Source organism: Neofelis nebulosa, chromosome 2 (assembly GCF_028018385.1).
Source record: "Neofelis nebulosa isolate mNeoNeb1 chromosome 2, mNeoNeb1.pri, whole genome shotgun sequence".
NCBI lineage: Eukaryota > Metazoa > Chordata > Mammalia > Carnivora > Felidae > Neofelis > Neofelis nebulosa.
Genome location: NC_080783.1, coordinates 60,597,531 through 60,624,403, shown reverse-complemented (window position 1 = coordinate 60,624,403; position 26,873 = coordinate 60,597,531). Strand labels below are relative to the sequence as shown.

The window sequence follows — 26,873 nt, the reverse complement described above, 5'->3', positions numbered from 1 at the left end:
GTTGGGGAAACTTTAAGAACTTGAGATTCAGAAAGAACTCGTGGTATGGACTGGGGGATATTGTTAAGCTCTTTAAGTGTAGGAAGCCCTGTGGTCATGGGACTTTTCTGTTCTCATTGGGTCAAATTCCACTCCTGTGTAGTTTCCAGGCTGCCGCGGAGAGGTTAGAGCACAGTCACTGGGACAGGGTGTCTGACACCGAGGAAGGAGCAGCAGGAAATCCTGTCACAACTCAGCCCTCTGAATTCCTGCAGGCTTGCCGTGGTTGATCTCACTAACCTCAGTGTTTTGAGCTGTCTGGCCCAAACCAATAAATGCAAGACAGACCTCCTAAAGGCTATTGATGTGGTAGAGTGGTCTGGCCTGAAATTCTGATCTATTCCTGGTTTAATCCAGCTCTGCTAGATGACTTTTTGGAAAGCTCTCTAGCTCCTGGGCCACCTAGTTGTATTATAAAGATACCTTGACTTAAATCCTGTCTTGCTGTCAGGAGTGCTCCAAGTTAATCTTGATTGATTGCCTTCTGAATTGGAAAATTTAGTGCCCCCCTCCTCCCTTTTTGGTTTGCAAATTCAAGAAGGCAAAGCCACAAATTGTGTGAATGGAAAATATTAAATTATATCATTTGAAAGGCAAGAACTTTTTGTTATCTTTAATCATTTACAGTTGTAGTTCTTAAAACCTAGGTCCACATTAGAATTACCTGGAAAGCTAGTTAAAACTTCCCATATGTGGGCCCTGTCTAGAACACCGAAACCAGAATCTCTAGAAGAGGGGCCCTGAGTGTCGCTGGCTTCTTCAAGCTCCCCAGATGGGCGTACTGGGCACCCAGGGCTGAGAACCTGTCTTCCAGCAGTGGGCTTTGGTAAGTGGGCACTGTGCCCCTTTGCATCTGGGTCTGCATTTACCTGCCTGGCATTTTTGCTCTGTGCTAAGGCTCTGTGATTGCAAAATATGTTTATTCCTTGTTTGTGTTAAATCTCCTAGTGTAATTTTTCCTTCTCTCATATAGACATTCTACTTCCAAATTGGGGTTTCTGTCAGATTTAAGTAATAATGGCAAACAGTATTTTAGAGATTCAGTGAGTGGGATTTTTTATTTAAGGGTTTGTGATTAGAGGTTGCCTGTGTGGTCTGGCTATTGAAAGTGTGAGAATCACATGCAAAATCCACCCCTTTCCTTCAATTCCACCATCCTACAAACACATATTCTCTTATCTGTCAGGGCAGTCTGGTCGTTACACGTCATGTAGCTCCTGGAAAATTCCACTGTACCTTTGTAGGAGAATGAGAGTGAAAAAGCCAAGTAATATCATAGCATCATTATGAAGGGAGTTTTGAGCTCATGGGCCCCTTGAGAATGTTGTGATCCCCGACCCAACCCTGGACTATCTACTTTGAGAGTCACCTCTTTAAGATAAATCCCCAGAAAAAGAATACTAAGTTGAAAGGTGTGGAAACATTTATGTCTCTTGATAAATATGATCACATTTATTTTCAATAGTTGTTTTTTTTTTTTTTTCTGCCACCAGGACTATTTGAGCCTTGGCCAGCATGACTGTTATATATTTTTCTCCATTATAATAGGCACTGTTATTGTCACTGTGTTTCTTTGATTACTGCTGGGATGGTTGAGATTTTCTTTACATATTTCTTTCCTGATCATATTTACTCACCCATACATTGGCATTTATTTATCAGTTTATGTGAATGCTTTATTTGATCAAGATATTAATCCTTTGTTGTAATTCCTGCAAATATTTTATCTTGGTCTGCTGACTTTTCATTTTTCATGAACTTAAAGTACATACATTCTAAATCCATTAAGTCCCCAACAAAAAGTTTATTTTATTGTTTAAAAACCTTTTTAGGGGCACGTGGGTGGCTTAGTCAGTTAAGTGTCCAACTCTTGGTTTCACCTCAGGTCATGATCTCCCCCACGCTGACAGCTCAGAGCCTGGAGCCTGCTTTGGATTCTGTGTCTCCCTCTCTCTCTCTGCCCCTCCCCTGCTTGTGCTCTCTCTCTAAATAAACATTAAAGGGGCGCCTGGGTGGCGCAGTCGGTTAAGCGTCCGACTTCAGCCAGGTCACGATCTCACGGTCCGTGAGTTTGAGCCCCGCGTCAGGCTCTGGGCCGATGGCTCAGAGCCTGGAGCCTGTTTCCGATTCTGTGTCTCCCTCTCTCTCTGTCCCTCCCCCGTTCATGCTCTGTCTCTCTCTGTCCCAAAAATAAATAAACGTTAAAAAAATTGTTTTTAGTTTGGGGCATCTGGTGGCTCAATCAGTTAAGCATCCAACTCTTGGTTTCTGCTCAAGTCATGATCTCACGGTTTGTGATTTCCAACCCTGCATCAGGCTCTGTGCTGGTAGCACAGAGACTGCTTGGGATTCTCTCCCTCCCTCTTTCTCTGCCCCTCCCCCACTCACACTGTGTCTGTCTCTCAAAGAAGTAAACTTAAAAAATTTTTTTAAATTTGTTTTATAAAGATACCATCTTTCATTTGTAGCTGATTTGAAAAATCACATGATATAAGCAATAATGTGTTTTAGTTCTGTCTGCATGAATTGAATGAGTTTTTAAAACTTTTTTTATTGGCTTCTCTCTACTGCTTTAAAGCATTTATAAATGCTCTTACAAATTCATATATTGCCACCATTTGTTTCTTATTACCCCTATGTGGACCTTATTTTATAGCACTATAACAAAATTTTCTTAAGATTTCTTTTCTGGATATTTGTACCATGACCTGTGTCTCTTCCACCACTCTTCTGCCTGCGTTTTTTAAAGATGCCAGTGATTTGATGGTAAAACCCTTTCCCACTTTCCTCCTGTCCCCCCAAACACTGCTCTAAACTTTGGGTCTGAGTGAAAAATGGGTGGGATTGGAAAATCTCCTGAAGTCAGTGAAGTGAGTCCTCTTTTTTGAGCATCTGTAACTGTTTTCTCTTCTTCACTGTCCGGAATTGTATCTACCTCTTTAGTAGTTCTGGGGAAAGCGCAGCTCTTACCAATAAGTGTTAATGAAAATGGCTTTTCAGTTTTAGACCTTTCTATTTGTTGTGGGTTTTACTTTGTTTGGAGGGCATTTTTGCCCATGTTTCACTTTGTTTAAAATTCATAGAATTGCCTAGTACAGGGGTGCGTGGGTGGCTCAGTCAGTGAAACATCCAACTTTGGCTCAGATCATGATCTCACGGTTCATGAGTTCAAGCCCCACATCGGGCTCTGTGCTGACAGCTTGGAGCCTGGAGCCCACTTTGGATTCTGTGTCTCCCTCTCTCTCTGCCCGTCCCCTGCTGACCCCCTCCCCTCAAAAATAAAAAAAAAACATTAAAAAAATTAGAAAAATAAATTTCCTCGTACAAATATACAGAAATGGAGAAAACATCTCTATAATAACTTGTTTCTAATCCCTGTTAAAAAGCACAGCAGAACTTGGAAAGGGGAAATGTAGTAAAATGATCAGATATGGCATTTAATAAGAGATCCACCTACTTAGGAATATATACCACTTTGTGAACAACACTGTAAAAAGGATTTACTTATCGAAAATTATGAAGTTTCTAAATAGCTTGAAAAATGTTAGTTCTCTGAAAACTACTGTGGATCACACTGCTTCCATCAACATTTTCTTCCCTTAATTACCAAAGGTTTCATCGTACATAGCAGATGGCATATTTAATGAGATGATAATTAATAAAATAAAATTAATAAATTAGAATCATTACATGACTTCCCAATAGTAATAATTGCAAGCACGTGGGTAACAGTCTAAACTATTATGAGTCCTGACATTGTTAAGAAATTTTTAGAGAAGTTTTAACAGAGCTGGAAATTCATCTTCCTGAAATTCTCTTTCTTGCTTTCTGCCTGTGGCTTTATACTTTCTTCTCCCTCATCTTAGCCTCTTCTTCAGACTTCTCTTATGTCTGAAATGTCAGACTTACCTTTTTTCCCCTCCAACTTTTTATTCAAACTTTTAAACATTCAGAAAAAGTGAAAAAAGACTAGTAGGAAATACCAAGTTTACTTCACTATTTCAGGTTGAGTTCCCCCCTTGGTTCTCCCTGTCCCAGCCAGCCTCCTTTTATAATCAATTGTATGTTTATCTCTTTCTCTTCAATTCCATCCCACCAGCACTGTTACCTCCCTTGTCTCTCCTCAGTCTAGCCAGTGTAAGGGAGGCAGCATGGTTTTCAAAGACCAGGGAGTAGAATCAGCCAGATTCTGATGATAGTCTGGCCCTGCCTGTGAGGAGCTCTGTGTCCTCAGGCAAGTTACTGAATTGCCTAAACCTCTTTCCTCATTTGTAGAAGGTGTTGACAGTAATCCTATCACTAAAGGTTTCGAGGAAGAAATGCTATGAGACCATCAATCCCTTTGCCCCAAGGAAGCACCCGGTAAATGGTGTGGGAGGTAGAGATGGATGGATACAGATGGAGGAGTTCAGATATACACGTGCCTGCTCAGACCCCTAGTGCTGCGGTCTCTGCTGCCCAGGGACATTGTTTAAACCATCTACGTTGGCACCCAAAATTTTCTTTTTTTTAAATTTTTTTTTTTTCCAACATTTTTTATTTATTTTTGGGACAGAGAGAGACAGAGCATGAACGGGGAGGGGCAGAGAGAGAGGGAGACACAGAATCGGAAACAGGCTCCAGGCTCCGAGCCATCAGCCCAGAGCCTGACGCGGGGCTCGAACTCACGGACCGCGAGATCGTGACCTGGCTGAAGTCGGACGCTTAACCGACTGCGCCACCCAGGCGCCCCGGCACCCAAAATTTTCTAAATGTGGCCGTACATCCTTTTCCAGCCGTATTGCCTCTGTTAATTTATACAGATATTCTTATCAACCTAAGTCTTATCAGCACGCACTAGTTGGGCATCCACGAAGTGCCAGGTGCTGTGCTAGGCACTGGGCACACAGACATGAATAGCATGTGACCCTCAAGGAGCTCACGGTCTAATGAAGATAAAGATATGAAAATAAATTTTATTTTATTTTATTTTTTTTTAATTTTTTTTTCAACGTTTTTTATTTATTTTTGGGACAGAGAGAGACAGAGCATGAACGGGGGAGGGGCAGAGAGAGAGGGAGACACAGAATCGGAAACAGGCTCCAGGCTCCGAGCCATCAGCCCAGAGCCTGACGCGGGGCTCGAACTCACGGACCGCGAGATCGTGACCTGGCTGAAGTCGGACGCTTAACCGACTGCGCCATCCAGGCGCCCCTGAAAATAAATTTTAAAATCTGATGATACGAGTTATAGCAGAGCGGCATGTAGGGGCTGGAAGTGGGGGAAGAGGAGGGTGGCTGCCAGGGAGAGTCAGAACCATTTTGAGAGAAAGTCTCCTTGTGTGTCTTGTCATCCTAAGGGTGACAGGAAGGTCACTGACAGCAAGGTGCCCCCAGGCACAAGCGGAGGATGCAGGTGCTACTGGGAACATGTCTGCTTCCGTGGAACACGGAGGAGGGGTCACCATAACCCTCCCAGTTCCAGGGTGGGCTTGTCTCATCCTCAGGTTCTTTATGGAGAGACGAGCCTGTCAGAGCCACCTAGCCTTTCCTGAGAACGGCACAGGGTTTTTATCTCCTTCTGTCCCCTCTCCGAGGCCGTCTGCCTGCTCTTCTGGACACCGGCATTGTGCCTGCTTGCTGCCTGGAGCAAAAACACGTAACAAGCCCAGAAGTGTTAACCCAGAGAACTGAAGGGCAGATCGTCAGTGAAACATCACTGAGCAGACTCCTGCTCACTCCCGCACCTGCATGTGCCTTCCCCATCTCTGCTGTACTTTCCCTTCTTTCTCCACCTGTCCCATGATCCAGCCCAGCTGCTGTCTCCCCTAACCTGCCCCCGTCTCCTCCCGGTCAGGTGAACAACAGCAGGGAGGAATGACAGCAACCCTTTCACGTAGGTGTTACCTCTTGGCAGTTCGTGTTGTAAACCAGGTCTGTCTGTGAATGAAAAGCCAAGAGGAGGCTGTGTTTCCTCTTGAGGGGATGAGGATCCAGATGATGAAAAAGAAAATGACTTAAGAAAGACAGGTTGAGATCAGGTGAGGGGATGGGGATAGGCAGGCTAAACATGGGATTGTTAAGATTCAGGGAAAATGGCGGCCCAGAGCACTGTTGTTCCTCCAAATAGACCAAGAATCCTAGAAGCTGAGAGGTCCTGGGACTGACAGAGCCCCAAGCAAGAGGCCAAGTGTTGCTTCAAAACTGACTCAGACAGGGGTGCCTGGGTGGTTCAGTCAGTTAGGTGACCGACTCTTGATTTTGGCTCAGGTCATGATCTCACGATTTGTGGAATTGAGCCCGTGTTGGGCTATGTGCTGACAGCGCAGAGCCTACTTGGAATTCTCCTTCTCTCTCTCTGTCCCTCCCCACCTTGTGCTCTCTCTCTCTCTCACTCCAAATAAACAAACAAACAAAATGACAGAGGAAACTAAGGACTGTTAATAGATACACTCTGGGGATACATTTGTTTTCTGCCAGATTTGGAGGCCTACAGATCTTTATCAGTTGGGGTTTTCAGTGGGGACTCTGCTGATGCTGGTGTAGCCAGGGTTCCTAGTAGCCATTAGGCCTGGGTTCTTGGGTCACAGAAGGCACAGAACATTCCATGTCACTCTTTTTTATCTTGTGTTCCTGTGGGACTTGGCAGAGTCTTCTCTCATCTGATGGAGAAGGAAGGTGAGCCCCTTAGAGCATCCCATTTGTGGTAATCCATGACATGATCTAAGACCAGATCTGATTAAAAATCACTGTGGTCATTTGGATTTTACATTCACATGGTGGGTATTTGTATTTGAGTAATAACTACCAATAAAAGATGAATTTTATCAACCACCAACTAAGTGCCAGAAGTCATTCTTATCTTTTCACGTGTGTTAGTTTTGTAGTCATAAGTTATTACCAGTTTAGTCTCAAGAATATAGTTTAAGTATCCAGAAATCAGTTATGGGAGCTTTTGATATAAAAAGAGACTGTTTTCTTTCTTTTTTTTTTTTTTTACTTAGGAAGAATTCAGGATTAGACCCAATATTAGCATTTTGCCCTATAGTAATCGGATAACTTACTTAGTTATCCATTTAGTTAACCAATTTATCCATTGGCCAATAGGTTTATATGTAGTGTCAGAAAAGAGGATTGGTCCACAACAGGGGACTCTAATCCAGGTTTCATGAGCTCTGGGTAGTTCACAGATCAGCTATGAGAAACCTGCAAATGTCTGATAATTTTTATTTGTGTGCATTTTCTGAAAAGAGGGTCCAGAGCTTTCATCCTAATCTGAAAGGGCTCTGTTGACCCCCACAAGATTAGGGACCATGTTCTATAGAATTGGGATACAGATCAGACTATATAGCCTATTCTCCCTTTATGTGGGAGAGTAACACTTTATGTGGGAGAACATTTACTCTCGACAAATCTTTACAGAATTTGTGATGTGAGAATGGAGATGATAGAAATAATTTTCATTGTGGCTTTCAGGCTGAGATATTGGTATCCAGAAACTCATCTTGTAGTGAAAAGAAATCATTAGGAAAAATGCCAAGTTCCAGCCTCAAAACAGAAATGCTTTGCAGTAAAGAGGTTCTACCAAAGCCTGTTTTAAAATAAATACTTCTAATTTATGGATCCATCGCTTCTCTAAATAGAGCACATTTGAGTATTTTGTATCCAGTTCCAAAATTATTGAACTTTAATAAGTTTTCATGGAAGTGTGGTTTTGTATTTCTGTTCCATACCTCTCCCCCAAAACCATCCACATGTAATAATGCCCACAATGCTAACTGGATACCTTTAGACAATGGTACTTTTAAAAATTAGCTAGAGCATGGCCCACTATGCAAAGCAATAGCTGTCTTTGTTTTTTATTTAAAGAAATTTAACTTATTGAAACCAGGTAATGCATACACTCAGTAAAAATTCAAAAAGTACAACAGAATATGTAATGAAAAACATGCCTTTCTCTCACCCCAGCCCTAACCACTAGCTCACTTGCCAGAAGGGAGCTGGCTTCTTCTGTAGAATATTTTGTGCAGAATATTCTCTTTGATTATTGGGAATGACTTCCAAATCTTACATTTGACTCTTTTTCTCAACCTCTTGAGAAAAAAAAGAAGTCTTAAAATTTCTAAAAGACATTTTGAATCACAATCTTCACACAGCTTGACTCTAACATACCTATCCTTTACTATTTATCTAAATTCCAACAACTTGGATCTCCTGTCAGCATGGTGTGATGTTGTAAATCTGAGAACGTTATTACAAAATGTGGCTATGTTTCAGAGAGAAAATTCTATCCAAGCATGTAGGAGTTTTTGTAATATAATTCATTTTAATTTTTAGTTATTACAAACTAATAAGTTTGTGGAAAATTCAAAGTAATATACATGATTAGTAATATTGAGAGTATAAGAAGTAAATAAAGAAATAACACCTCCTTAAATTTGAATAGAGGTGTTTAATCATCAAAGCTATGGGATATCACATTGATGCCATGCTAATAAATAAAACATGGGAAATTCTTTTGGCATCAATTTTCCAAGAAGTTGTCCCTGTAAATAACTTCCTCATATCTTTTACATTTCCTGAGTTGATGTATATGTACCAATCAAGACAAGCATCCCTTGTGGTGTAGATGACCTTGCATCTATGGCCCTTGAGAGAATAAATATTTAGGTTGATAGTGCAGCTGTCATGAATTGAGTTCATAAAATTGGATTTGTTTTTTTTTTTTTAATCTGACATATTATTCTTGCTTAATTTCATTGTGCTGACTATGGTTTCAGTGCTATAAATCAGGGAGAATGTTTGCCCACAAAAGAGAGCAGGAATTATAATATGAAATATTGCCTTTGTTTAATAAAAATGTTTCTTTTTTGGGTACCTGTCTTCTTATCAGTTTCCTGGATATTATTTTTTAATAACTTAAAAAAAAACCCAAATCTATGTTGATTTGATGTAATGGGTAGCATAAAGCTCATAAAACTTAAATGTAAAATGAAAGAGGGTATGGGATATGATAAAAAGAAACCTATTTTTTAATGTAAAAAAGCAGGACCTATATATACAAACTCAAACAGTATAGACAAAATTGACAACAAATTGGTGGGGCCTAGCGCAAAATAAAAATGTAACATTCCTTATTTTTCCCACAGGAAGAAAGTGTCACTAGAGGTCTAAAATAGAAAGCATTTTCCTTTCTCCTGCATTTTCTATCTCAACTCCTTATGTTTCTTATTTGCTATTTAATGTTCAAAGTAAAGAAAAAATATTATTAGCACAAATTTTCTGTTTTTCTTTCTATGGTGCAATGCCAGTTTTAAATGCAAATATAAGGATATTTAACTTGTATGTGGGATTACCAAATAATTTCTATTTCCTGGCTTGTATGTGCATGTGTATTATATTCTTACCAGAACAATAGAAATCATGTACAAAACTAATTCAGCTGTTTTTATTTCAGTTCTTGATGCACACACCTTCTACCCACACCCTCTAGCTTCAGCTGACAGATCACTAAGGCAGGACTCAGGAAAAGAAACTATGGGTTGCCCTAGCTTTCCTTTCCCTCTATGTCATTATTTTCAGTGTAAGTGGTTGGCTCATACAGGGAAGTAACATGAATAAGAAAGGATATGATAGAGTTCCTTTGTCAATACCATTGCACTCTTTCTGTGTTCAAAGGAAGATCTGATTAGAGTAGAAAATGAGGCTTTTGGGGCTGTCAGCACCTGGATTTGCTCATTGGAAGATATAACATGTGTACTGTGTACTTGAGTTGTGTTGAACTCCCATGCCTCACGGGTGGACCGGAATTCTGTTCTCATGAGGCAGAGAATTCTCTTGTGAATGCTGTGTGAAAGGGATGTCAGTGAACAGTGGACATGCACATTGTACTATCTCTGCTCACATACATATTCCACTGTCCCATTGTACTTCAGTTATAAAACCCAAGTTCAGAGATAAACACTAAGAATGTCAAGATGGTGATAGCAGAGAATTACACCAAGGGCTTAGAGTCCTTGAGCATTTGCACAGGTCTCATGCCCATGAAGCCAGCCCCGAGGATAGAAATGCATTAACTGAAAATTATTTTCTTACTTTTCCTTTGCTGCTCACATTCCCAGCTCCGCTTCTGAGAGGAAATTATTTTAATTGCTTCTTTGGTAACATTTCAGATAGATATAGCTATAGATAGGTAGATATGTACATATATAGAATGGTAGATTAAGTATGGCCACAAATTTGGCCAAATTCATTTTTCCAACCAAGAGTTGGAGTCTGCTTTCCTCCTCTTGAATCCAGATTAGCCCCGAGATGTGCTTTCACTGAGGAAATGCTATGGGAAGGTCTGTGTTTGACTTTGAGTGTTGGCCTACAGAGACCTTGTGGTTTTATTCTTGCCCATGGGGAGCACTTCCTCCATTATGTGAAGATACTGAGAGGAAGAACCATGTGGTCCATTCCAGTCATTTCAGCCATACCAGTGGAGGACCCAGAGGAGAGAGTGCCTTCAGTCCCAACCCACTTCCAGCTGGCTGCAGCCATCTGAGTAAGCCCAGGTGATACCAACAGAAGAACTGCTCAGGAAACCCACAGAATCTGAGAAACAATAAATAGTCCTGGTCTTAAACTACTAAGTTTTGGGGTGTTTTGTTATGAACAATAACTATATAATGGTATTTATAGTTAAACATTTAAACTATACACTTCCATAAATGAGATTACATCATTCATATTATCTATATCTTGCTTTTTTCCCACTTAGTGGATCTTAGATACCCTTCTGTCTCAGTGCATTCAGGTTAGCCACATTATGCTACAGAGTTTTTCATTGGCCGGATTACCATAATTTATTTAACCTATTCCCCTGTTCACGGACAGTTATGCTGGTGTTTGTTCTTGTAAAAAGTTTTGTAGTGGACATTCTTGTACATATATCTTGATATACTTTTATGGAGTAAGTCCTTACTAATGGTATTATATGGATGTTATGTGAAATTTACAAGGTGAATATTTTCTATTAAAAAAATTTTTTTAACGTTTATTTTTGAGAGAGACACACACACAGAGTGCGAGCAGGGGAGGGGCAGAGACAGAGGGAGACACAGAATCTGAAACAGGCTCCAAGGCCCGAGCAGTCAGCACAGAGCCTGACATGGGGCTCGAACCCACGAACCGTGAGATCATGACCTGAGCTGAAGTCAGATGGTTAACCGACTGAACCACCTAGGCGCCCCAAGTTGAATATTTTCTAATTACACTTCAGAAAGTCAGCACCAATTTCTACTCCTCCCAACATTGTATATTTTAACGTTGTGTAATTTCAAATTTTGAAAATTTCTCCAGGAAAAAAATTGGTATATTATTATTATTTTGTTTACCTAATCATGAATGAGGTTAATAAGCATCTTTAAAAATATTTCCTGGGGTCGCCTGGGTGGCTCAGTCGGTTGAGCATTCGACTTCAGCTCAGGTCATGATCTCATGGTCTGTGAGTTCGAGCCCTGCATTGGGCTCTGTGCTGACGGCTCGGAGCCTGGAGCCTGCTTCGGATTCTGTGTCCTCCTGCCTTTGTCCCTCCCCTGCTCATGCTCATGCTCTGTCTCTCTCTCTCTCTCTCTCTCTCTCTCAAGAATAAATAAAACATTTAAAAAAATATTTCCTGGCAGGTTTTTTTTCCTGTGAGTGGCCACTTTATATCCTTTGTCCAGTAGTCTACTGGGTTGTATCTACAGTTTATAACAATATAAGAGCTCTTTGTAAATTAAAGAAACATGGTCCCTGTTTACCATATGTCTTAAAATGTCTTCCAAGATTTTGCTAAAGGTGCATATTGAGATACCATCTTATGCCAGTCAGAGTGGCTAAAATTAACAACTCAGGAAACAACAGATGCTGGTGAGGAGGTGGAGAAATGGGGACCCTCTTGGAGTGTTGGTGGGAATGCAAACTGGTGCAGCTGCTCTGGAAAACAGTATGGAAGTTTCTCAAAAATTAAAAATAGAACTACCCTATGACCCGGCAATAGGACTACTAGGAATTTATCCAAAGGATACAGGAGTGCTGATGCATAGGGGCACAAGTACCCCAATGTTTATGGTAGTGCTTTCAACAATAGCCAAATTATGGAAAGAGCCTAAATGTCCATCAACTTATGAATGGATAAAGAAGATGTGGTTTATATATACAGTGGAATACTATTTGGCAATGAGAAAGAATGAAATCTGGCCATTTTTGCAGCAATGTGGATGGAACCAGAGGGTATTATGCTAAGTGAAATAAGTCAGTCAGGGAAGGACAGATACCATATGTTTTCACTCATATGTGGATCTTGAGAAACTTAACAGAAGACCATGGGGAAGGGGAGGGGGAAAATAGTTACAAACAGAGGAGGGAGGCAAACCATAAGAGACTCTTAAATACAGAGAACTGAGACTCTTAAATACAGAGAACACCCAACTGAGGGGTGGGGGGGGGGCGGGGGAGAGGTAGGAATGGGTGATGGGCATTGAGGAGTGCACTTGTTGGGATGAGCACTGGGTGTTGTGTGTAACAGGAATCTACCCCCAAAACCAAGAGCACACTGTATATACTGTATGTTAGCCAACTTTACAATAAATTATATATATTTTTTAAAAATGCTGAATTTTCACTAAAAAAAAAAAAAAAAAAAAAAAAAAAAGATGTATTTTGTGACCAGGCACTTGGGACTAGAGAGACATTTTCTGACTTGCTTCATAATTTTTTTCCTCAAGACATTTCATTCATTAATTTTTTTCGTCTAATCTCTTTCTCTTGAACTATGCCCCAGTTACACATCCCTAAAGACATGTTACCATAAAGCAAAACTTTTTAAAAGACATTTTGTTGTCTGTCACTTCTCTTAGAAATTATTTTAATTTATCCACTTAATGTTTTTATCCTTTTCTACTGGGAAGATGCTACTCCAGGAGGTTAATTCTAAATTAGTTGCTAGGTGTGTATACTACAAAATGCAGTTCCCAGCAATAATTCATCCTTACCTATGTGAGGGAAACTAAAGGGAAGAATGCCTTTTAAAATTATGTCGCATACTTTCTTGGCCAGATCAATGGCTTAGCCATTTCAGTACATGGTCCCTCATTATTTTTACAGATCAGATACTTTTGGTGGGACTGTCTTACAGGGTTGGAGATAAAGAACCCTGGATGCAGAGATGAAGTAATTCCATCTTCATGCCTGGATCTAATCATTCCCAAGTACCCAATGCATTGCTCGTCAATGGTTCCAAAAAAAATGGGTTATAATCATGAGTGGAAAATGGCAGACACGACTCCAAAAACTTTGGGGGAGGAGATTGCTAGGAGTGTCTAAGATTGGGTCCATAATATGAAGAAAGAGGAACTGAACTACTCTTAATTAAAAACTTGTAGAGGCAAGCTAAAGTGGTGTTAAAAAAGTGCTAGTAAACAACAGAGCAGAGCTAGTGAGCTCCTCCTCCAGAAAAGCTTGGAAACCTCTTTTAAAGCAAGCAATCCCCTTGGAAATAAATAAGGTGTTTATTTGTCAAAAACAAATGAGAAGCTTGTCCAAAGATTGGTTTTTAATGCAGGGAAATATTCTTCCTTTAAACATCAAAATATTTTTGGAACAAATTTTTATAAATTACTTTATATTCTACTTCTCCCATTTTGTCTTAGGTAAAATATTACATTTTCTTTTTCTCCTACATAATGACTGTGTCATCTTTATAAGTTCATGATCTTATTCTGTACTTCTGTTGGCTTGTAGAAGCCCTCAAGGGTTTCTAAGCTGTGTAGTTTTTGCCCCTCCTCTAGATGGCACCACTGTGTTACAGAATTCTATAGTTTTTCTGTTTTCCCCCTTGCTCCAAATTCCCAGCTTTCACTTTTCATAGCAATCAATATTCTTGTCTATACAAACCCCCCTTTATTGCCTTCCCTCGGTGCTTTTTCTCTGTGAAGTGTTGGGAAACGACACAGCCGCCCTTTCAGCATGGTGTCTGAAGCAAGAGTAGATAGACCTTGAAGAAGGGAGCTTTCATGCTTGTAGCAGTGTCATGTGTAAAATAAATGTCACCTTTGGTTTGGTGGCTTAGATGACTTATTTGCAAGTCTTAGTTGTGCAGATTGATTAGGAGATCTGTACAAGGAACCTCTGGATTAGTGATGTGTGGCTGGAGTGATTCAGATCTTTATAAAACATTATTTCTCCATTACTTGTCAAGCTGTAAACATATAGTACAATATGCAAGTTCATTAATATGTAGATGGGGCAATTTCTAGGGTGGAAAACACATAGCCTGGCTATCATATAGACTTGAGTCAAAATGAGATTTTACTGCTTCCTGTCTGTATGATATTGAGCAGAGGTTTATACCCTAGTTTTCTCATCTATAAAATGAGATGAGATAAAATATAGCTTACATGGTTGTAGAGTGTCTGAGTGTCTAGCACACAGGTAAACACTGAGTGAAGGAATTTCATTAAATGATAACCATTATAAAAAAAAAATATATATATATATACATACATATATAACTTGATAGTCACTCAAATATGTTTTATAGATGTAAACATTAGAATACATTCTTATTTTTATGATAAACTCATGTGTTACCCTTAGTGATAAATAAATATGGAATTATAAAACACTAAAACAGAACTCCACACAATTGTATGATAATACACTTTCTTAACCGTTACCCATTTCCATTTCAGAAGCCAAATTCTCAGTGGCCCTGAAAGATTAGAGTCATGAAAGAGCTAAGGCTAACCAGTTTTTCATTCCTCTAAAGTATCCATTTCCAGATTGGTATGTGAGTCCAGGGCAAAAAGAAGATGAGATGAAGCATCGCTTTTCCAGACTCTCCCAGACCTTGAATGAAGGTGATATTTCTGGCCACTCCAGATCTTCTGAATAGAAATGGGAGGTGAGGTAATTCCTGACCCATTGTAATGGAAATACAGTCTTCATGCAATTAAAGATGTCACATGTCAGTGTAGACACAGGCTTATTTTGAAAAATGTAAATTGATCAATAGCAAACATCTTGGCAACAAAAATTTTCATAGTAGCTTCCTTTGGGTGCCCAAACTTTCTCATGTATAGACATGTAGGCTTGGATAAATATGTGTAAAATGCACCCACTTCTGTCTACCTACATTTAGTTCTGTGCCAGTGAGTATCACTTCCAAGAGATATGCCAGAAGAAGCTGAAGAAGGCTTAGGTCTCTGTACTTTGAGGTGGGAGGTTTGGTGCTTTGGAACCACCAGAAGTCATCTGGGCAAGGGGTCAGTGGAATAGTTTCTTTGTTGTAGCTCTTTGTCACGGGGTATCTCAGATATGAGACACTAGTGTGAACTCACAGCCCTTGTCTTCCTTTCTGCTGTTGTGATTAAACATGCTCTGTTTGGGTGTTGCCTGGTAGATGAGAATAATACACTGTCTGAGTAAGAACAGTATTGTCCTGAGGTGTGGTGTCCTTTGGCTTCCTCCCCCAAATGGAGCACTTCCTGCTTTCCAGCTGAAGGATGAGTCATGTGAGGAGACTTGAGGATGTGACACAGGAGATGGGTCAGGCCATAATTATTTGAATGGTATGAGTGACAAATCTGCACATATCCCATCCAGGTAAAGCCAGGAAATACAAGAAGGGCTGGAAATAGCTCATGGCTACATGCAGCATCTCCCAAGGCTCTAGTCGTTTAGTGCTTTCAGCATCCAAAAGTGCCACATCAAAGTCATAATGTCTACCAGCATTCTCACTGCAAACCTGAACATTCTGATGCTTAGTTCTATTTCTTGTGAATTTTGGCCGCTGGAAGCATTTTTTGAGTTAATTCAGAGTGAAAGATTCATGAAGTGTTGGTATGCCTGAGCTAGACCTATGTATGTGCTCTAACAGTAACATGTGGCCAAGAGAGCCACTCAAGAACACTCCCTGGGGTGTGTAAGGAAGATGGCTCATACTGTCTATTAGATCATGCTCTTCTAGAACATAAGCGTTAGCATTTGTTAGCTGTCAAGAAGCACTTATATATTATTTTGTTTTATCCTAATTGTGACTTGATGAGGTAATAATAGTAAACAAAATCAGTGATGCCTAATGCTTACTGTGGGCTTGTCATGATGCTAAGTAGCCATTTGTCTCATCTAATCCACCTAACAACCCTGGCTAGTACAGATTACTATCCCATTTTATAAGTAAGAAAACAGAGATTTAACGAACTTGCCCCAGGTTAGATGGCTAATAAAGTAAAGGAGTTAGGATGACCTAAACTAGTCTCATCTGACTCCAGACACCATGATTTGTACCATGCTGTTTCTCTCTCTTACTGTCCTAAAATCAAGAATATCAAAAACAAACCAGCCAACCAACCAAATTAGCAAGCCAATAACCACATAAACGAGCAAAAAGACCCAGTTTCAACCTCCTTTAATGGAATATATGTGAGAAAAATGCTTATGTTCGTTGGAGAGCAGTAGCCCAAATTAGTACAGGGTACTTACTATTCTCCCTGACACTGAGAAGAAAAGGAATCTATAACATTGAGTTAAATTCAACAAACATGAAGTGCTTCCTGTGTTGGTCATGCTTCTTATGAGACCCTGAGGTGAAAAATCAAGAGATACATAAGAAAAGAACATCCTCTTATACAAGAAAGCTACTCTTCTTATTATATTCCCTCATGCAATTACATACCATTTCCTACAAGAAATGGCCTGTTGGAAGGTAATCCCTCTAGTTACCTGAGACACGTTTATTATTCTGTATAGATCATGATGTGAAAGGACATCCTCCTAAAAAATGTCTTCTCCATTTCAATCTCAGCCCACTTCACAGGGAGAGTCATGTTAATGGTGCATCATGCTAAGATGATCAAATAGTCCAATCTCGAAATGCACTGGGAAGTCTGGGTGAAAGGTAATCCCACCTGTGTTTTCCCTGCAATTTGTTTTTGTTGTGATTGACTTAGAGAAAATGAAGTATGGTATATTATGTGAGTCAGCTTTTGGATGTTTGATTTATGACAAAAACTAAAGAAGAATCCAAAATTAGTTTTGTCTAAGGAACTCTCATGTGTAGTATAAAGTGAATATCTTAAATAAATGTAAGATCTTTCTAAGCACGCTAGTGATGAATGTTTAGTTCTTTTTACCACATAGACGTGGGTTTTTTTTTTAATTTTAGTTTTTATTATAGGAGTGCTCTTTGTCTGGAGATGAATCCAGAGGACTTTGTATATACATTTTTTATACAACTTGAAGATAATGTGCACATCAAATGCTTTTGCTGCCCTAGGCATTTTGTTTACATATGTGAAAATTTATCTAAAGGCTGGAATGGTATGGGATATTCACAATAAAACACCAAACACACAGTAGTGGGAGAGGTCAGGAGGAAGAATTACATGAGCCACATATTTGAAGAAAATCAAACCCCATTTACTTGTACCATATGTTATTCTTTACTAAACTTATTTTTTCTTAAGAACCACAAATTTTGCCAGTTTCCAAATGTAAGCAATACATAAGGTTGTCTCCTGACCCTCCCCCTGATCCCCATGTACCAAACAGAGAACAACCCCCTCCTTCTATAGATCTCCATGTCCCCAACTCCAAATTATCAGTGATAAATTGAGGATCTCCATTTATACTTTTACTTTTCATGAAAGAAATATATTGTGGAAATAATTATGGTGAGTTAGAAGAAATTATTCAGTTTCCTTATAAAGTCAGTATTTTCTATCATCTTAAGCTTTAAGGAGAAACTTCCATTTATTCACAGAATATTTACTGAATATTTAGCAGGGGCACATCATCATTCAAATAACATCCAAAAAATATATGTACCTTGGGCCCAAGTATATGTCTAATTGAAGAGATAAGTCACATACATATGAAAGATTGAGGATTAATATAAAAATTAAAAGTACTAACATCAGGGGGGAAATTAATGGTCCACAGAATGATGAAATGATCTATGTCACACCTTCTATCCTGTTAAGTGCTAAATACCTGTTTTCTTTCTCATACTTTGTCTTGTGTTTCATGTGTAATTCAAAGCTTGTGTAAAATCTTCCTCCATTGAAACCTTTGAGCATGAGGTGACTTATGATCAGATTATCCATGGGTCTGAATTACTTACTGTGTATCTTCCTTTCCATTAAGCATTTGTGTTTACTTGCTTTTTGCTTGTTTATGATTTTATTCCTGAGAGCTCGGTCAGAGATTCTGAGCAGGAATGTGGCTATTTACATGTCTTTACAGAAAGATTTTTCTTTAAGGAAAAAAGCTGTTCTTTTAACTGAGCGTGCAAATCTAAAAGACAAAGGAGTAAATGGACATCCACCTACCAGACAGATTAACCAAATCAACCTGGTATCAGTGGAGTACTATGTTTCTACTTGATCTCCTACACAACAGTTATTCTACCCACTTAGCGATGAAGCATTTGTTCTTTGGTCCTCTATGACTTTCTCTTCATACTTTTACTGTCCACTTTACTTCCTAGCATTATGTGCAGTGTTGGGGTGGACTACTCAGTAATGGTCAAGTCTTAAAGGATTGAGTAGAAAGTCCATAGCCAGTGACTGTCAAATGGTGGGCACCCAATTTATATTTACTGAATAAACAATCGTAAACACTTACATGTTGATTTAACCAAAATTAACATTACAAAGAAAATCCAATGGAAAAACAGCAAGTGAAGTAGACCTTTCCTTCCCTGTTCTCAGGGTGTTTCTCAGGGAAACTATCTTGAGATGCCTGGGTATCCCTAGTGCAGCCTCCTGTTTTTATAGTTGAGAGGTCCACAAGCAGCTCCAAAGAGTTTTAAAGGATTTTCCCCAGGCCATCATGCAAGGCAGTTGGCAGAGTCAGACAAGCCTTGGTATTTCCCCATTGCTGGCCCAGTTCTGCCTGTTTAGCAGAAATCTCTGAACAGGAGTTACAAGAACATGTGATAATTGGATTAACTGGGTTTCCAAAACTATTTTGAGGATCTGTTGAGAGTCACGGACCCTCTCCTTCAAAAAACTGCATACATATAAAACTTTGTATGTAATTTCAGGCATGGACTTCATGAATCTCATCCAATGACAACCATCTAGGATTCACGATCCCCATTTCAAGAAGTCCTGGTACAGGTGGCACTTGACAGGAAACATTCTGCCTATTTCTGAGCCCTCCTATACTCTAATTACACTTGAGTAATTACAAGACCATACAATGTGGATAGTTACTACCACTTCTCAAAATGCCCATTTAGAATTTAATTATTAACGAGGGAACAATTCCGAAAGCAGACATCCAAATCTACACGTTGGCTGAACACACACCCGCACACCCACACCCACTTCTGAACATAAACTATTAATTTGAAAAACATCTACTTTACTCAATATAAAGGCAGTTTAATGACTTGAAATTTTAGATTTCCTATAACTACCTAATCCTCCATTTAAAATTTTGTGGTGTCCCTCTCTTCCTATCATTTTTTATATTAATCACCTGCCATAGTGTGTGTCATTTATTAAGTGCCTCCTGTATGCATTTTACTCTAGAGGCTAGAAAATTAGTTATGCAGCAAGTATATATAGACCATCTGCTATGTGTAAGACATTCCGAGAGATGATGGGAATGGGTACCCTAGAAGATACAGCATGGTCTTTTTTCTCATGGTCTTGGGTCTTTATTGAGTGCTACTCAAGCTGTAAGCAAGAGAGACAGAGACAACAATCACTTTTAGATGAGGTTAACAACATGAAGGAGGTGGGGGACTATACTGGGCTTTGGAAGGTAGGTGAGATTTGAGAAGGCCAAAAAGAGGGGGACGGTATTTTAGTCTAGTCCAGTTATCTATTGTTACATAACAAACTATCCTAAAGTTAGTCATTTAAAACAACCACACTCTTTTATTTTGCTCACAAATCTGCAGTTTGGATAGGACATGGCAGGGGGTAGGGGTGAGAGAGAACAGCTTATCTCTGTTCCACTTGGGATCATTTGGGGGCAACTCAGAGGACAGCTAGGGGCTGGAATCAGCTGAAGCCTCCCTGCTGGCATGTCTGTTGGTTGATGCTGGTTGTCAGCTGGTCCCAGCTCAAGCTAGTGACCAGAACACTACATGTGGCCTTTGCACATGGCTGCTTAGCTTCCTCCCAGCTAGGAGGCTAGGTAACAAGAACCAGTGTCCCAAGAGAAACAGGCAGAAGCTCCTTAAATCTGTAAGTCATCCATTGCCACTTTATTTTGATCATAATTACAGATGCATTCAGACTGAAGGAGAGGGAACATAGGTCCAACCTTTCACGCATTAAAGTCACATTGTAGAAAGACCATACGGGATAGGAGATAGTGTTATGACCTTTCTGCAAAACACAGTCTGCCACACAGGCCATGGAGTTATAGCAGTGATATTACAGAGGTGGTGAAGTTAAAGGTGCTGGGAAATCAGTTGGAGAATTTGTGGATAGGAGCCTGGGGAAAATGGGTAGGAATCGAAGCCAAAGAATGTGGACTTGGATCTGCTGATATTGGCAAGTCTTTAGAGTTTTCCCTGTAATCATAGTGATAATTAACAAGAACGATCTGGCTGTAGAATGCTCCATAGTATGAGGGGGAGGTTGAAGGTGGCACAGTAGCTGGGCATTTATCACGGTAGTCTAGATATGCTGTGATGAGGCCATGCCTAGGGTGAATATAGGCCAGAAAAAGGAGGTGAGTATGTGAGATGTTGGTTGGGAATACAGGATCCAAAGTAATTGGATAAGGAGAGTAAAGGAAAAGAATAAGGGGTAATGTCACTCTTTAGAGCTAAGTAGAAATATAGACAGACTCTTATCTAGTCTTAAGGACATGAGGTTATTTATAATCTCTATCCCATTTGTGAATATTCATATTCATATATATCATTGCAGCCATTTTGATTTTGACTTTGTGTTTGATTTTGAGATTGTGGGTTTGAATCCCCATTTATAGAAGAGAAAATTAAGTAATTACCCAAGTGTCCCATACTAGAATCTCTTCTCTGTAAAGGCCAATCTGTGAAGGCCTTCTCTGTGACTGCCACTAAATCTTGAAATCTGTGCACATTTAATATTCACAGAAATAGATCTTGCTCTGACACCAGGTGGTTGGTTAGCTTATATCCGAACAGCTGCTAGTACTTTTACCATGAAATTGTTAAGGCTCTTAAGGCAGGGTTCATATAGTATTTGTGTTATTTGCCTTAGATATAGAAGAAGCTTGAGGTGAATAGATGGCTCAGTTGGTTAAATGTCTGATTCTTGGTTTCGGCTCAGGTCGTGATACCATGGTTCATGAGTTTGAGGCCCATGTTGGGTTCTGTGCTATGAGCGTGGAGCTTGCTTGGGATTCTCTCTCTCCCTTTCTCTCTGCCCTGCCCTTGCTCATACTTTCTCTCTCTCTCAAAAGTAAATAAATAAACTTAAAAATATATATAAGATCTCTCCCTCTAAATAAATAAATAAGCTTTAAAAGTATATAAAAAAGAAGCTTAATCTTTGAGGTTAAATGCAATTGATATATATATATATGATATATATATATATCATATATATATATGGCAAAAACTCTTCTTGTACATACAAGTTAGGCTGTATTTTATGCTTGGTTAGCATACACCACTGAGTAAGTCTGTATGCTCTGTCTTGCCCAGCACCCAGGGAGACTTGGAGCAGGCACAGCCTCCCAAGGGCAGAATGGCTATGACCTCACCCTGTCCTCTCTTGGAAATCTCATCTCAACGACCTAGGTTGGGCTTAGGAGACCTGGGGCAGAAGCCAGGGTTCAGTCTCTAATGCCTGTTGATAGTTTTCAGGTGCCACCTGGGAGAATGGGCCTGGAGAATAAGGACACGCTTCCATCTCAGGTTTTTCTACTGTGAAGGCAGTGTCTGCTTTTCACGGAGTGAAAATTACTTCTGGACTTCTCACCTCCTCTCATTTGCCTCCTTCCTGTCCGACACCCCATGGTGAATCAGCTGTATGCTCTCAAGCATGAGATTCAATTACTTTTATTGTTAGGCTTGGCTATGATTGTCTTTAATAGTCAGAAAATTATCCAGCATCTAAAAAGCACAATTAGAAAATTTAGCCACAGTGTGTCCCTGTGAGTTTTGGCTGGCAGCAAAGAAGTAATTCTTCGGAGGAGTTCTTGTAGACATTTGGCATTTAGTACTAGTTCTCTGAATTTTATTTCACAAATGGAAACCTGAGGGTTTTTTTTTTTTCACACTCCATTCAGTAGCATATTTTAGCCAATCTCAAAATGAAAGTATCAGTTTAATGTCATCCTTGAGGTAGAAAATATTTTATAGCTGATAATCCTTACTTTCTATGTACAACACCAGTCAAATATATGAATACTAAACATGTTCAGACTGGTTCTAGCCCTAAATATATTGGCATCCTTGGGAAATTTACTCAATTCATAAGCAACTTGTTTTCTTATTGGGAAGAAGCAAAGAAAGATTGTCTGATAGGAATACTAACTAGCACAAATGATAATGGTGAAAAGAAGTACTCTAGGAATTATTGTAGATGATAGCGACCTAGGGCATTTGCAATAAGGATCACGTGGAAGTGATTCTAGGCCAGGCTGGAGAGGTTTTGGATTATATGGGAACAGGGAGTCTTAGAGCTTTATGGACCTAAAGTATTTTTGACAAACAGCAAGTGTTTCCTAATATGCCATGGCTAAATCTGTGACAGGAGAAGTCATTGCCTCCTACACTTTCGGGGAGCAGGAAGCCATGGCAGCAACACTTAATGAATGGCCTTGACAGTTCAGGGAACGTCCCTGCGTGAGTTGTTTTGAATGATGCCAACCGGTTTCAAGTGGGCAGGATTAAAATGCAAACCAAGCCCGGATTTTTTTTTTTTTAATTAATATCTGATGTTTGCCAATCAGAGGAAAGGTGATAGAGTACAGCACACAAATTTCTGAGAGCTGTGTTGTCACCTGGACTAAGACATCCTTCCGTGAGATGGCCAGGGACAGCAGCTGGCCCTTCTGTGGCCACCAGGGAATGGATTTGACAGATGAGAGGAAAAAGTGAAAATATTCCTCAGACGTGGCCACAACTTTTGGTAAAATGCATAAACGTAAAACTTACCATTTTTGTCATTTTAAGTGTACAATTCAGTGGCGTTAAGTGCATTCAAAATGTTTTGCAAACATTACCACCATTTGATTCCAGAACTTTTTCATCACTTCGTAAGGAAACCACATACCCATTTAGCAGTCACTCCCCGTTCCCCTCTCCCTCCAGCCCTGGCAACCATTAAGCAGGCTTTTTAGGAAGGGCCCTGAGGTTGGGAATTAGGAGATGGGAGTCTTTTCAAATCTGGGCTTCTGTCTTTGTGTTTTCCAACAACATAGCAGCCTCCTCATAACAGCGTGATGGCAAACCTATAATTTATGACTCCCTTCACAAAACTTTTAAAACAACTTTAGTGAAGTGCATTTATATATCATAAAATTCACCCATTTCAAGAGTGTGATTCAATGGGAATCTGTACAAGGTGGTGTAACTATCACCACAGTCCAGTATTAGAACCGTTTCATCCTCCTGCTTACGTCCCTCATGCTGTTTATAGTTAAGCCCATCCCACCCCCAGCCCCGGGCAACCACAGGTCTACCTTCTGTCTCTATAAATTTGCCTTTTCTGGACGTTTCATTTCAGTGTGATCATGTGATGTGTGGTCTCCATTTCTGGCTCCTTTCACAGAATATAACATTTCTGGAATTCATCCACAGTGTAGTATATGTCAGTAGTTCTTTTTTTCATTGCAGTATTCCATTGATTGGATGTACCGCATTTTACCTATGCACTCACTTGCAAACATTTAAGGGCCCGGCATACTTTCTTTGTGCAATTCCACTACACTGTGCAAACATTTTCGAGGAAGTTTCTTGTCTGCAACTTCTGGAGGGTTATGTTGTTGGATGTCCTCTAATATGCTCACTCACTAAGGTTTGTCCAACATGAGTCCCAGGAGCAGATCCACATTCTTAGATCATTCATTTATTTAGCAAATATTTGTTGAGTGCTCACGGCATACTGTGCTCTCTGCTAGACACAAAGGATATGTTCTAGCACTCTTGGGATTTCTGCTGTAATGCAGAGATTCTTCACACCATGCACAGCTCCCCTTTTGGTGGGTTGAAGGAGCAGGCATATTCTATTGGGACTGATACTCAGTCACAGGCAGCTTTCTCTCTGTTTCCTTCCCTGAACTTCTCACTCTTGAAATACTCAATGCTCCTCTGAGATGCTCCCATTTCATCCTGAGTCTCCAGCAAATTCTGTCTGATGTCTCTTCTACCTCTGGAATGTGATAAAACTTGGGGATGGAATGGTCTTATTGTATGCCTTGAATGTATAAATGAATAATGAATGAATGACTCCCACTGATGAATGAATGAAGGAATGAATGAGCAAATAGAAAAATTAGGGGCACTGACCTCTTCAGATCTTGACTTCTAGACATACTTGTTCCCTCTCTTGTTAGAGTCAGGGGTTGCATGATTCCCTCTCTAGAATGAAGGCAAAAGTACATAAGAGGAAATACAGTAATCTGATGTTCCCTCTGCTCCTTGGAACAGAGGCTTGACATCAACTTCTTATCACTGTCATTGATATTTTAATGGTATCCCTAGGGTCACTCTCCAGGCAGACTATTTAGGGAAACAATATGAAAATGGTCTTGCATGGCTGGGTGACCTGGCCCAGATGCCAAAGGTAGTGACTTACAATGGCTTCTCCAGGCCCCTCCCTGCTCCATTCTGCCACCACCGGGCTCATGATGCTCTTAGCTTCCTCTTTGACTCCCGTCCTGGGTCATCCTGCCTGACCAGAAAGCCAGAAGCAAAGGGGACAGGACACACACTGTGTATTCCTGTGGGACACTGGGCAGAAGGTGGAAGAGGGAAGACCCAGGAGGCTAAACCAGGCAAGGTGCTTCATGTGGAGAAGAAAACAGGTGGTTCTGTGAGGGCTTTACTGCTTGCATTCTGGTGGCTGGGGTGTAATCAGAGCCCCATTAAAACTACTGGGACAAAACATTAAAAGGGGAAGAGACATGGACATGTCTAGTTTCAGAGATTACTTAAGGTTACTTGAAGCTTTAAAAATAGATAATAATATTTTTAAGATTATGTTATTTTATAGGACTAAATACATATGTGTTATCTACTTTAATGAGGCCATGTTTTAGCCTTGTCCATCTATGGATAATTCTGGAGATTTTCCTTTATTTCTATGGTCACTGGTTGGGGCCCATTGGTTTGGTCCATCATACAAATGTACTTCATGGATGGTGGACATCATACTCCTGTTGAGGGTCTACTATGGGTTACTATGTCCGTCCACCCCTTACAGAAGGTCTCTTCATCCTTGGATGAGCCATAGCCTGCTGGGTTCCATTTCTTATTGGCAGAGAAATATTGAGATGCTAGTTGGATAGAAATTACCTTGGGTTTGGGTTGGTTCCGTTTTTGCTTAGCATCTTTACCATTTAAAATGTGCTCATTTTGAGGTACCTCAAATACATTTTATCTATTCTAAATTCATTTACAGAGATAACTTCTCTCTGAGCCAGCTCCAACAAAAATACAGTGACACCTGGTACTAATCTTGTGAATCAAAAGTCGAGTGTACATTCTTTTCTTTTTTTTCCTTCTTGACACTTTGCTTTTAATTTATACTAGATCCTTTCTGTTGAGTTAGTAATTTCATTTTAAGTATAGAAATCAAGTTTAATTAAAGCTTTCTTGCCATTTAAAATAATAATTTGTTTATTTAGCATTCTTAATTACCTTGGGTAAATTGCCTATAGAGGCTCACCTAATTCATTTGTTTGTTCAAATTATTACTGTCATTTGCATATTTTGAAAGACACCACTTTAATGAAACAGTGAGGTGAAGTCAGGGCAGATGATTCCTCTCTGTGGCAAATGCTAAAGCGATGGTCTTTCTGCTTTAGTCTGTTTGTTCAGCTGGAAGGTGTGCATCATCCTACTGAGTTTTCACAAAAGATCAAAGTTTTAAAAAGCTTCAGTATTGGAAAATCATTAGTAATGAAGTGTCTGGGAGGGGTGGCAATATGATGAATTGAACAGCATTCAATTCAATTGAACAGTCCAGCCAGGGACTGCCACTTACACAACCTCCTTTAGCTTCTTAGAATGAATGCAAGCATGCCTCTCCTTAACCCCAAGATATGTCTTTGCAGACTTGTGGCTATAGATAACATTTCTAATGCCTTTGAAGAACTTAAAATAATTTGTTGAAAGACTTTCTGTTATTAGTGGGAAAATGTGATGTTGCACAAAGGCAACAATTTTATTCTGAGGGTATTATAACCATTTATCGGTGTTAATAAATAACCACCTGTAAGAGAGGAGTTTAGAGAACTTAAAATGGTAAATAAGTGAGAATGATTTCTTATTTGCTTATCAATTATTTTAAATATGGGTTTTAGCTCATAATCTTTGGGAGTGCTATTTTGACTGTTCTTTGGGAGCTTTTCTTTTTTTTATTATGGAGGAATGAGGGATTTCTTCATAGTTTTTGACAAGTTTTCAGGATAACTTGGTTGAATCTGTTTCTGATTTATTGATTTTAAGTCAATCCTAAGCCTCCTAAACTTTAGAAACTGATTCATAGTTCCCACTATTAAAAAGAAACCCAATTTGATAGAGCATAATAGAACACATTGCATTAAGTATCTCCAGGTTTCCTATTGCCTATAACGAAAATGTGGAAAACATTCTAACAAGAGCCCTTCATTAGTGTTAGTTATATACTAAAAGCATCTCTGAATGAT

General features: G+C 39.7%; 1 protein-coding gene across 6 annotated transcripts in view; it reads left to right on the top strand.

Annotated features, from left to right (window-relative positions):
- Nucleotides 1-26,873, top strand: part of RAPGEF4 (Rap guanine nucleotide exchange factor 4) — a 290,928-nt gene that overhangs the window by 76,198 nt on the left and 187,857 nt on the right. The window contains exon 1 of one of the 6 annotated variants that reach the window (XM_058713861.1): nucleotides 24,929-25,028. The exons of the other annotated variants lie outside the window; for them this stretch is intronic. Coding sequence (XP_058569844.1) covers nucleotides 25,011-25,028 — 18 coding nt within the window. The 5' untranslated portion in view covers nucleotides 24,929-25,010. Of the gene's footprint in view, nucleotides 1-24,928; nucleotides 25,029-26,873 lie in introns of those variants that run through there. 6 annotated transcript variants of the gene reach the window in all.